Raw genomic sequence first — 12,612 nt, forward strand, 5'->3', positions numbered from 1 at the left:
CATGTATGTCTGTGCACCACAGGTATGTGTGCCCTTGGAGGTCAGAAGAGGAATTCCCTGGAACTGGAGTTTCAGATGGTTATAAGCACTCATCATGTGAGTGCCGATAATCAAACCTGGATCCTCTGGGAGAGAAGTCAGTGTTCTTAACTGCCTTTTTCAAACCCACGGTGACCTGGAACTCACTGCCTAGGTCAGGCTTTGACCTCAACAGCAATCCTGCCTCAGGCTCCCACTTGTCAGAATTGCAAGAGGGACCACGTGCAGCTCGGAAATATACTTGGTTGTGCTTCCGCATGCCCAGGCGTGGACATCACCCAGCTGACCCTGAATTCACATCTGTGTGTGATGACGTTACGCAGGTGAGTCGACTTTCTTCTTAACATTTTCTAGTGTGAAAATCCAGTTGACCCAGCACCCTGAAATTACGACTAATCCTTCCGGGTGCTCTTCAGCGCCACTTCTGACAGAAACTGTCTCTGCAAGTGTGGTCTCGTTTCTGAATTCCCTTTTGGTTCGCTGGTCTATTTGATTTACTTCCCACTTGGCTCTTCTTTTTCAAGATTGTCTCTGCTCTGCCATATTCTTTTTAAAATTTAATTCAAATTTTGAGACAGGGTCCTCACTATGAACTCCGAGCTGGTCTGGAATTCAGACGGGATTGGCCTAGATCAGATTGGCCTCGAACTCAGGGAGATCTGCCTGCTTCTGCGGCACCTCCACCGGCCTGCGCCAAAGAGCTCCGCTTCCGAGTGCTATCATCCCAGCATCCCAGACACAGGGCACCATGCACGCGTGATGCTTGCAGGATGACCCTCGGTATGCCTAGGAGACTAGGGTAAGGTAGCCTCCGGCTCCTCTAGCCACCAGGCATCCCTGCCCCTACTCCACCCCACCCCACCCCACCCACCCTCCTAGCCTAGCCCTCCAGGAGGCGCACCCGTAGGGACAAGTCCGGAGCCGGGCGGAGCTGCACGTCCTCTTCCAGCAAGCTCTCCGTCTACGCCGCTGTCCCCGCCCTCTCCCCGCCCTGCCGGAAGGGTGACCCGGCCTCCTTCACCCGGCGGTGGCTGCGGCGGGATGGCGGCGGCAGCGGCGACACCGACACCAGCTCCGGGAGTCAGTGGCTCGGGCATGGACGCACGACTGGACCAGGAGACCGCGCAGTGGCTGCGCTGGGACCGGGTGAGGGCCGATCGCTGGCTCCAGGGTTCCCGGGCTCCGGGGCTTGTCCCGGGTGCAGCGGGGCCCAGCTTCCTTCCTCTCCTGCCCCGCCGCACCGAGTCTGCTCGGAAAAGCCTATTGGGGGACGGGGACAGCTCTGTGGCCCGCCGGGCTGCTAGACAGCGTAGAGGAGCGAGCCCGGGCCGGGTGAACCTAGCGGGGCTGGGGCTCCCGGTGGTCCCGGCACGAAAGGGTTTCTGAGGTTCTGTGATGGGCTGTGCATCCTCATCCATTCAGAATCCGCTCTGTCCCGCCTTTCCCGGGACCCGGACCACCCTTCCTGACAGCATGTTTACTAAGGGGTCCCTGGTGGGCCAGGCAGACCAGGAGTTTCCCAGAGGACATTGGCTTCACTGGGAAGGTGACAGAGTATGCTTTGGTCTCGGCTGCACCTTTCCCCTGTAAACTGTCTTATGGCTGAAACGGTCTGGTGGCCAGCCCCGGACATCACTTCCTCTGCTCTCTACAAGTTTTTTTTTTTTTTTTTTTCCGAACTGTGCTTTCCTGTTTCCCATAATATTCCTCTTGCCTGTGTTCAGTTGACCTTGTTTCTCTTGTTGGTATTCCTGTGTGAACTTACTGAGGTCTTCCCCGTCGACGACGTTCAATTTATTCCTCCCAAACACTCTCGGAACAGCCCAGTGTTTTGCTTCCCGGCTCTTAGTGGGATTGGAAGAAACACAACCAGCAACCCCTTGCAGGCTTGTTTCAATTTCTGTTGGTGTCCAGGCCTGACTTCAGGAGGCGAGACCCTGGCAGACAGACTGAACCGGTGCCGGGGGGCGGGGCGGGCTAAGCCGTAGTTTTAAAAAAAGCTCCGCTCTCAGATTCTCTATAGTTAAATATGGATCCTTCGTTTTAATTTTTCACTGGCCCCTGAAAATTATGTAGCTGGTGTGTGTGTTCCTGCTGCCGCCTGTGGTCTACAGTACCCGGCACGTAGTAGGTCCATGAAGCATTTGTTGACTAGACAGAGGTTGCAAGGCTCGGCAGAAGCCGTTCCCCACTCACACCTATGCCAGCCTGTTTCCAGGAAGCCAGTGCCAACTCCTTGAGGGAGGGCTCCCCCCCCTTGGAAAGTTAACTTCAGGATGCTTAAGGGAAGGAAACTGTTTCCATTTCTGATAACTTAGTAGCTTGCATTGTGTAGATTCTCCGAAAGCCAGAGTTAATGAGGTATTGTTCTGTGTACCAGGCTATTGGATCACTTGCCTAGGTAAGCATCTGGCCTAGACTAAAGCGGAGGAAAGAACTGCTTTGTTCACACTTTGAGATGGTTTTATCCTTCCGTGGTGGAGAGATGTAACAGAGTTGCTCATGTCATGACGCCTGGGAAGTAGAGAGAATACAGGAAGAGGCCACCACAAAACTTATTGCCTAGTGACAAGTCCCAGGAACCTCTACCTTCCAACTGGCTCCCTGTTCCTACCTTCTGTCACTTCCCCATAATGCCACCATATTATGAACCCGTCAAAGGAGTGACCCTTTGATTCTGTCAGAGCCCATGATCTAATTAATTATCCTTGGAAGCTACTTCACGGATACCCCAGAAGTGAGCAGCTTTGCTCACCTAGGTATTTATTTCTCAATTTCATCAAGTTGAGACTCAAGCTTAGTCATCTCATTCCATAAAAGAAAACCAGAAAATGTAATTACTACAGAATATGAAATTCATCTAGAAATGGTACCTCCGTGGGTAGAGGTGGAGGGAAATTGCCCTTTCCTCCCTTGGAGATGTTTCAATGTTCTTTTTCCCAGTCAGAGGTGTGTGTGTGTGTGTGTGTGTGTGTGTGTGTGTGTGTGTGTGTGTGTGTGTGTTTTGTATGAATGTGTCTGTGTCTATGTGGTTTTGTGCAGGTGTATGTGTGCATGTCTGTGCAGAGGCCAGAGGTTGGCATCAAGAATCTTCCCCAGTCACTCTCCACCTTGGCTTAACTGAACAGCCCACTCTATGTATCCATAGTCTGTGTACCTCCAGCATTAGTCATACAGGTGAACTCTGCTTGTTGGCGCATGCTGGATATGAACTTGGGTCTTAAAGCTTTCCTAACAAGCACTTTACTGATGGAACTGACTGTAGTCCCTCTCTGTTTCTCCAACTGGAGATAGGCGCCTCTCTGGGAAGGACCCATTCATTTTTCAGTGAAACTCCCACCAGCCGAAAGCGTAGAAGCTGCTAAGCCACCCAGGCTGGCAGGCACCCGTCACTGTTCCCCACCTCGGGCTTCCCTCTCTGTCAGTTTCCATCACTTCCGGGTCCGACCTCTGCTGCTCTCTTGACTTTTTATCTCTCTGCTTTGTTCTCTCAGGCTGCTGAGTCTTTTCTAGATATCCAAGGTCAATATTAGGACTTCTGAGGTCTACCGTAGAACTCAGAGAAGCCCTGGATATTGGGTGTGGCCAGGAAGTCTGTGTTTTCTCATCCACTCAGCAGATGGCTGCTGAGCTCCTTGTGTATACCAGCTCTGAGCCTTTCCTTGGGGGCACCTGACAGTTTAATGGGTAAGAGTCTTCTGTGTGATTGGGATCTATTGTTTTTAATTAAAAGGTTGGTCCAGGTACCTGTTGAATCTGGAACAATCTGGAACCATGGGCTCGATTCCAGGAAGCCAAGGTTTTATTGCGACCACATTTCAAAGTTTAATTATGGGGCCTTATCTTGCCTGGTGTTCATTTTAGTGGATGCTGAGTGGAAGCACAGGGGTAAAGTGCTTACTCAGTCCTCCTTCATTTCTTAATTCAGAAGTCCGTGTGGCGTTAGGTAATCACTGGATTTCTCCAATCTTAACAGCTCCTGCAATTATTACACAAAGAAAGCCACGCCGTGTGTGGTGACTTAATGACTCATGCTCATGTCTATTTTCAATTAATGTAATAGAAAGGCACTAGGCTGATGCTCATCAGTTTAAACAAGCCACTCAGTTTCTTTCTTTTTCTTTCTTTTTTATTTATTTATTTGTTTATCTATTTATTTACTGGTTTTTCGAGACAGAGTTTCTCTGTGTAGCCCTGGCTGTCCTGGAATTCACTTTATAGAACAGGCTGGCCTCAAACTCACAGAGATCCACCTGCCTCTGCCCCAAGTGCTGCAATTATTCTATAGTATAAAACACTACTAAAGATATCAGCTATTTATTGGCCTGACTTCTAGTCATTGAAACTTGACCAGATATGAAGGAAACATTTTGTTAAAAAAAAAAAAAAACAAAAACAAAACTGTAAAGCATCACAAAAGTAAGGTTTTGATTAAATTGACTGACCTACCACCCTGGGAAAGTTTGAGGACCTCAGACAAGGAGATGAATATCACAACTCAGTGTCAGGCAGAGAAAGACAATCGAATTTAAAATGTTGAATTGCGGCATGTGCGCACGCTTTAATTCAGCACTGAGCAGAGCAGGCGATCGCTGTAGTTCGAGCAGCTGGCTACAATGACTCCAGAAAGCGCAAAATACAGAGAAACCTGTTCGAAAAACAAAAAAAAAAAAAAAAAAAAAAAAAAAATGGTGCAAGAGAGGTTCTAGCTGGTTCCCCTTTACAGATGGAAAAGAAAGATCAAGAGACTCTATAGCCTTCTCAAGCACAGGTTTGTAAGTGAAGGGTCTGGGAGAGCTCCCATGCGTGCTAGATGTCTGTTCTAAAACAGCACCTTGTTCATTTTCTCTAAAACTGCCTACTTCAGTCAGGAAGAAAATGATACATCATACTATCAAAACACCAGAAAATGCAAAAGCCTGTATATAGTCAGGTTATGCCTAGAGGTTAAAATTGTGTGTGTGTGTGTGTGTGTGTGTGTGTGTGTGTGTGTGTGTGTGTGTGTTGAGGGTGAGGGTGAGGCTACTTTGCAGATTTTCTGTCGTCCTCTCCTAACCAAGCTGTATCTAATACATCCACGTCTGTCTTTCAGAATCCCTTAACTTCGGAGTCAGTGAAACAGCTCGTGGCTGAGGGTAATAGAGAAGAGCTGCAGAAATGCTTCGGGGCCCGGATGGAGTTTGGGACAGCTGGCCTGCGAGCGCCCATGGGAGCAGGGATTTCTCGAATGAATGATTTGACTATCATCCAGACCACGCAGGTACCATGATTTGGTCACTGCTGATTACTCCTGATGTATCTCCTGATGCATCTGATGGGTTCAATTTGCTTTAATTATGGATGTGTTCTTGGGTCTGAGGAAGTAGAGAAACCGCCCACTCTTCAATCTACAAAATGAGGCTTGTGCAGTCCTTATTTAAACATCCATTAGCTTTCTAGCCACCTTCCATCAAATTTATTGAATGCCTACTGGTTGTCAGGCGTGGTCAATTGATATGACTAAGACGGATTCCCTTGTGGAGATTTTTGTCTTATACAGAGCCATTGACTAAAGAATGTGCCAGCCAGAAGCTGTATTGGATCGTATTAATGAGCTTTGACTCAAACAAAGTAACTTATTCCTGCTACGTTCCGTCTGTTAAAAGAGAAGGTCAGCGTCACCTGGTGGGAGTACGTCTTGCCCTAGCCATCTTTGGATAATCCAGTTTGTCACACTGGTGGCTGTGAGGCCTGATTGTTAGTGTTTCTCTGGATTGCAAATTAACCTGAGCCTTTTCGCCTGTGTTCAGCTCTATCTAATGTCCAGACACGAGGAAATGTGGCTCGGGAAGTTCTCAGAGCCCTTGGTCCACCTTTCCTCTAGAATAATGGATCTCTTCTGAAGTGGGCCTCGGGAGTGTGAGTTAAGAGTCCTTTGAAACCATGATGAATAGACGTTTTATACGTCATCTAATTCTATCAGCTGAAGCAGTCCTTAGAAGCTCTCTATTCTGCAGTGACTAACTCATCCGTGTTGGAATGCTTTCCATGAGACATAAGGATGCTCAGGGCTGAGAAAGTTTCAGGAAAGCAACAGGTTTATCTCTGACATCTTAGGAATCACCTCGGCATTGAAGGAGAGAGGACTTCTAGAATGGCCAGCTCTGGCTGCCACCCCAGCTGTGGGTGGTGGTCCCTGATAGAACACTGGCATGAAGCATGCTTGGTCACATTCTCACCTTCCTGTGGCATAGACACTCCCCCTGCTGTTCTTTTGGGTACGAGGCTAAGCCTGGGGATACCTTAAAATTGCTCAGCACCCATACCCAGGAAAAGCCATAAGCTGATCTTTAGTATACAATGTACGCTATGCATTTGTGTGTGTGTGTGTATGTGTGTGTGTGTGTGTGTGTGTGTGTGTGTGTGTGTGTGTGCATGAAGACCAGAAGATAACTTTGGGGGTCATTTCTCAGGCACTTTCCACCCTTTCTCTTAAGACAGGGTCTCTTACTGGCCTCGAACTCACCAAGTAGGCTAGGCTGGCTGGCCAGGGAGTCCCAGGGATGTAGGAGCTGCCTCCACCTCCCCAGTACTGGGATGGCAAGCATGTCCCACCATACCTAACTTCTTTTTTGAAATGTGGCTTCTGGGGATTGAACTCAGATCCTCAGGCTTACGAGGCAAGCATGTAACCAAGTAGCCCCACTTTGCATGCTTTCAGTTTACGTAAGTCTTATAAAAGCCTCACATGGTACCTATTATTGCTGTTACTTTTTATAGACGTGGAAACTGAGGCATCAAAAGACTGAGGAACTTGTCTCTTTCTCGGTGGTGGCAGAGTGGAGGTCAAACCCATTTTCTGGCCCTAGAGCATATACTTGACACCCTACGCCGAACCGCCTCTCATCAGACCTGGGTATCAGCCACATTCTGCTGCCCTTTGGGTCTGAAACTGGGCCTGCCCTGGCTCTTTTCTGTGTTCCCGTCTATACGATGGAAATTCTGAGTAAGGGGTCTGAACCTGGAGATACTCGATTCTAGCTGTTCATCACAGCATCTGACTTAGACAGTAAATAAGTAAATAAGCTGTTTTCATCTTCCTGTTCAGTCCGCACAATTACTGCCCCCACCCCCCATGAATGATGTGGTCCTGTGAAAGTGGGAAAAAATATAATTTGGGGCTGATTTTAATATCGTATGTATGAAATATGTGCTTTCAACCCCTGGGCTGTTTTCAGGGATTTTGCCGGTACCTGGAAAAGCAGTTCAGTGACCTGAAGCAGAGGGGCGTGGTGATCAGCTTCGATGCCAGAGCTCACCCGGCCAGCGGAGGCAGCAGCAAAAGGTATTTAGGTTTTTGAGGGACTCTGGGGATGGAACCTGGAGACATCTTTCAGAAATAGATTTTTTTTTTTGTAATTTCCTTTATACTTTATTTTCAATCGCCATTTCAATAATTTGCCTTTTTAAAAAACATTTTTAATTATGTATGTGCAGGTGGATATGTACATGTGTGTGCAGGTAGGTGCTCACAGAGGCCAGAGGCCTTGGATCCCCTGGAGCTGGAGTTACAGGCAGTTCCGAGCCGGGTGTGGTGGCGCACGCCTTTAACCCCAGCATTCAGAGGCAGAGGCCGGTGGATCTCTGAGTTTGAGGCCAGCCTGGTCTATGAAACTAGTAAACTAGTTTCCGTATAGCTAGGGCTGTTACACAGAAAAACCCTGACTGGAAAAAGAAAGAAAGAAAGAAAGAAAGAAAGAAAGAAAGAAAGAAGGAAGGAAGGAAGGAAGGAAGGAAGGAAGGAAGGAAGGAAGGAAGGAAGGAAAGAGAAAAAGAAAGAGAGAGAGAGAGAGAAAGAAAGAAAGAGTACAGATTCTTAACCACTGAACCACCTCTCCAGCCCTTTGATTTTTCTTTTTTAAATAACTTGATTTTAAACCCATAATTGCAGAATTGTTTAGCTGTTAAAAATGATGGTTTAGGCTGTGAGGTCAAGGCCAGCCTGGCGTGCATAGCACTTTCAAGGACAGGGATACATAGAGAAACCCTGTCTCAACAACAAACAAAAATGACGGAGTAAGATCTGCTAGTAGCTTTAAAATTTTTGATTTTATATCTAAGTTAGGAAAATTAAGTTATTTAGGTGTTTAAAGTGTAGTATTTACCCCAAGGAAAAAAAACCTATCCAAACCGGCCTCTTCCCTGCCGCTTACAGGCTTCATGGCCTCTTCCTTTCTCGAACAGACTCCCTTCCCAGGCTGAAGCTTGGCGACGGTCCCAGACCACAGGGACTCCTGTTTAGCTGTGGGCCGATGGTGGTGAAGATAATGATGGCCGTAGTGGTGGCAGTTTTTTGAATGCGGATTGGGTATTTACGATTTGAATCCCCCAAATGACGTAGAGAGCATTTAAAATTGACCCTCTGTATCCACTAAGACTGGTTCTAAGACAACCTCAATTCCCACACCCATAGGTGCAAAATTCACCTGTCTAACCAGGCACATGGTTTGGATAAAAGCAGTGTATCATTTCTCATGTACTCTTTCATCGTTTCAGTTTGGAGACTAGCTCTCACTAGCTCTCCCTGGTACTGAATTCATGATTCTCTTGTCTCAGTCTGATTACCGGCACACACCACCAGGCGTGGTTCCCATATCCTATAAAGCACCTCTGCAAAGTGACATAGGATGCCACGGCAGCTGGACCGTTCTTTGTTGTGGGCCCGCCCTATGCATTGTAAGATGTTTAGGAGCTCCTCTGGCCTCTACCCACTAGTTCCCATCAATTGCCAGGGCACATCCCTCTCCCGAGCATGACAACTGACCTTGCCCGCCACATCAGAGACCTTGTGAGGGACAGAGGAGCCCAAGCAAGAACCACTGCGGTGGGCTGAGGCCGTGGTGAAAGACTTTCACGCACGCCTGCCTTACATGCTCAGTGGCCTTGGGCATGTGGCAAGGTGACCTGTGAGGCCTTTATCCTAAACAAAAGGTGGCGGGAGAGGACTTCAGAGCTGTCCTCAGCTTTGGTGTTCTGGACCAGTGTAAACAGCAGAAAAAAAAAAAACATCCTCCTTCTTTTGCTGCCATGCACAATCTAAAGGCACGGTGGGAGGGGCCAGGACTGCAGCTCTGTTAGAGTGCTTGCCCAGCGCGCATGCGCACATGAAGCCCTGGGTTCCACCCCAGCGTGCTTGTTCATTGCGCTTGCAGCCCTGACCCCAACTCTGTCCGGTTTCTGCATTTCTAGGTTTGCCCGGCTGGCTGCCACTGCATTTATCAGCCAGGGGGTTCCCGTGCATCTCTTCTCCGATATAACCCCAACCCCATTTGTGGTAAGTTACCATTTCCTTCCCAACTTCTTGTCACGGGACCTGGGGTGGGACTCTGCTGGGTTGTATGAGCCTTGGTACTGTTGGGCTTCTGCTGTTTTGGTGACAATTCCTTGACATATGCTGGGCTAACTCCTCTCTTCTAAGGCAGTTTCACCCACATCCTAGCAATGTGCTTGTGATGCGCAGCTTTCCATTCCAAATTGGTTTTCTCAAAGTCTAATAAGGGTTGGGGCTGTAGCTCAGTGGTCGCACTGGGTTCGAGCTCCAGCACCAAAGGAAAAGTAAGTTGTCATTTTACTTTGACTTCTATCTTAGGGTTTCTACTGCTGTGAAGAGACACCATGACCACAGCAACTCTTACAAAGGAAAACATTTAACTATGGTGGCTCACATACAGTGCAGAGGATTAGTTTATTATTGTCATAACAGGAAACAAAGCAGCATGCGGGCCGACATGGTGCTGGAGAAGGGGCTGAGGGTTCTTGCGTCTTGACTCATAGGCAACAGGAAGTGAACTGAGACACTGGATGTGGCTTGAGCATATAGGAAACTTCAAAGCCCACCTCCACAGTGGCACACTGCCTCCAACAAGACCACACCTACTCCAACAAGGCCACACCTCCTAGTAGTGCCATTCCCTTTGGGGGCCATTTTCTTTCAAACCACCAAATTCTGTGGATCTTTTGGCAAATTAGCAAAATGTTCATTTTTTTTAAATTGGTAGGTAATTCTTTACTGCAGCTATCACAATTAGGAAATCTCTTGAGTCTAAATCTCTCAAACATTATATTACTGTGTCTTTGAACAAGTTGATGTACCAGCTTTAAATATGAATAGGTGTAGCATGAATCTTAAAAGGTCTTATTAATAAAAACAAATCTGGAGCCAGGTATTGGGGTGAACATTGAAAGGCCAGAGAAACGGAATGAGCCACATCTAACCTCACCTCACCTCGGCTGGTCTTGTTTCCTCAAACTGGAAGCCTCTGTGTCCTCATCTGGAATGAATCTCAGCTGAACTGCTACTAAAAGCCTAACGCAGAATGGAGGCTTGGCCAGTCTTTGTCTTCAAAGACTTTTCTGGCTCTATAAAAGAGAAGACAGAGGAGGGGGTGCCTAGGAAATAGTGCACCTGTTTTGTGAGGATGAACGTTCTGGAACTTTGGGCAGCCCGTGAGTTCCCACAATGATAAAATTATAATAATCTCTTCTTAGCCACAGGCAAAGTATTCCTGATAGTGAAAGCTACAGACAATATAAAAGTTTATACAGCTTGTGGCCTACAGTTTAATTTGTGGGTTAAGGCTATAAAGGACTAACAGCAGTAGCTGTTATATATAATAAATAATAAAACACAACAGTTGTAGTAGTATCCTGGCATGAAGTCGTGTGAGTGTGGGCCCCGCTGAAAGAGTTAAGACAGAATATTCATCTTCCTGGACCACGAGGAACTGAAAGAGAGCAAAGCCACAGATGAGGGGGATGCTGTATGTTGCTTGGATGGGACACGGGATGCTGAATGGCGTGTGTTATGACATTAGGGTGGTAAAGGGGGATGAGCAGGTCTAAACCATGTATATTAGGCATTTCTGTTTGATCTTTGTATACAAGGCATTTCCATTCTGGCTGATCTTTGTTAAGAACCGTCTCCTGCCCTGTCTAGCCCTACACAGTATCACATCTGAAACTCTGTGCCGGCATCATGATCACGGCCTCGCACAACCCGAAGCAGGACAATGGCTATAAGGTACGCCCCTGCCCTCTCCACTTACACAGTGCTCTTACAAGGAGCCCCGCCCCGAAGCTGTTTGGGAGTGGGTGCAGAGCACCTGCTAAATGCATTCCTGGCTTCTCTAGGTCTACTGGGACAATGGAGCCCAGATCATCTCGCCACACGATCGAGGCATTTCTCAAGCTATTGAAGAAAATCTAGAGCCCTGGCCTCAGGCTTGGGACGAGTCTTTGATTGACAGCAGTCCCCTGCTTCACGACCCCAGCACTTCCATCAGGAAGGACTACTTTGAAGACCTCAAAAGATACTGTTTCCACAGGTAACTGGATGGGGCTTCGCCTGGGCCAGTGTGACTCAGCTGGAGTCTATGTCTGCGTTTGGTTATTCCCCTTTACTTGGTGCATACACTGTAGCTACTTGTATAAGGGCCCCAGCAGAGCTGGCCACCTTTTCTTAAAGGAACTGATAACAAATCCTTGTGACTTTGCCAGCTACATGAAGCCTGTCTTCACTCCTTAGAATTGCTGTTCTGATATGTAAACAGCACAGGTGACCAGTCAGGGAAGCCACTTAAAGTGGTTTTTTGTTTTTGTTTTTGTTTTTTCGAGACAGGGTTTCTCTATGTAGTTTTGGTGCCTGTCCTGGATCTCACTTTGCAGTCCAGGCTGGCCTCGAACTCACATAGATCCGATTGGCTCTGCCTCCTGAGTGCCGGGATTAAAGGCGTGCACCACCACCGCCCGGCTAAAGTGATTTTATTTACAGGTGGCCAGCCCGTGGGCCACAGTTTGAAGTGCTATAAATGTGTGTGTGTGTGTGTGTGTGTGTGTGTGTGTGTGTGTGTGTGTGTGTGTGTAGTTAAAAAACTTTCAGGGCTGGGGATGTGGTTCAGTGGGTAAGCACTTGCTGCACAGGTGTGAGGACTTAAGTTCGAATTCCCACTACCCAAGTGTGGTCACCCAATGCTGCTGTGCCCATTTGTTCAGCCTGGGCAATCGTGATACTCACAACTGGGTACTGAGCACGGTGGCTGTGCTATTGTTCTCTGGAGGACTTAGGTCCCACTACTCATTGTCCCTCAGCCAGACACTGAATGCCTAGGTTGTCTGGTGCTGCATTTGTTAGACAACCTGGGCCTGGCAGTTCCAGTGCGGAGCAGAGACTCCAATCCCACACTGGCTAAAAAGTCTCCCTGGACCACGGATCTGAGTTCCCAGGTCATTGAATTTTGTTTTTCTCTACAAAAGGAATCTAAAAATGTGGTTATCATTTTCCTCCCATTGGTGTGTGATGTAAACAAGATGCATCTGTGGTCTTCCCCTCTGCCTCTGTCACTTAGTTTTAGAAACACAAAGGGTTGACTGGGATTTCTTTCATCACTGAAAGTAGTATGAAGTACCAACCGCTGCTCATGCATGGGCGTGCGTGCCTGTATGTATAAAATCTTGCACAGTATATAATATATATCACAGTATATGTAATAGATAATGTATATGCATTTACAAGGTTGAAGGTGATCGGAAAACTGC

At 47.6% G+C, this 12,612-nt stretch overlaps 1 protein-coding gene across 2 annotated transcripts in view; it reads left to right on the forward strand.

The window, feature by feature from the left end:
* The first annotated feature begins 1,017 nt into the window (after nucleotides 1–1,017).
* Nucleotides 1,018–12,612, forward strand: part of Pgm2 (phosphoglucomutase 2) — a 30,358-nt gene continuing 18,763 nt past the window's right edge. The window contains exons 1-7 of one of the 2 annotated variants that reach the window (XM_028868138.2): nucleotides 1,100–1,185; nucleotides 3,534–3,726; nucleotides 5,132–5,299; nucleotides 7,257–7,363; nucleotides 9,268–9,352; nucleotides 11,015–11,098; nucleotides 11,209–11,402. In XM_028868138.2, coding sequence (XP_028723971.1) covers nucleotides 5,213–5,299; nucleotides 7,257–7,363; nucleotides 9,268–9,352; nucleotides 11,015–11,098; nucleotides 11,209–11,402 — 557 coding nt within the window. In that variant the 5' untranslated portion in view covers nucleotides 1,100–1,185; nucleotides 3,534–3,726; nucleotides 5,132–5,212. Of the gene's footprint in view, nucleotides 1,186–3,533; nucleotides 3,727–5,131; nucleotides 5,300–7,256; nucleotides 7,364–9,267; nucleotides 9,353–11,014; nucleotides 11,099–11,208; nucleotides 11,403–12,612 lie in introns of both variants that reach the window. The other variant, XM_028868137.2, reaches the window with a different exon arrangement.

Source organism: Peromyscus leucopus, chromosome 10, assembly GCF_004664715.2.
Source record: "Peromyscus leucopus breed LL Stock chromosome 10, UCI_PerLeu_2.1, whole genome shotgun sequence".
Lineage (NCBI taxonomy): Eukaryota > Metazoa > Chordata > Mammalia > Rodentia > Cricetidae > Peromyscus > Peromyscus leucopus.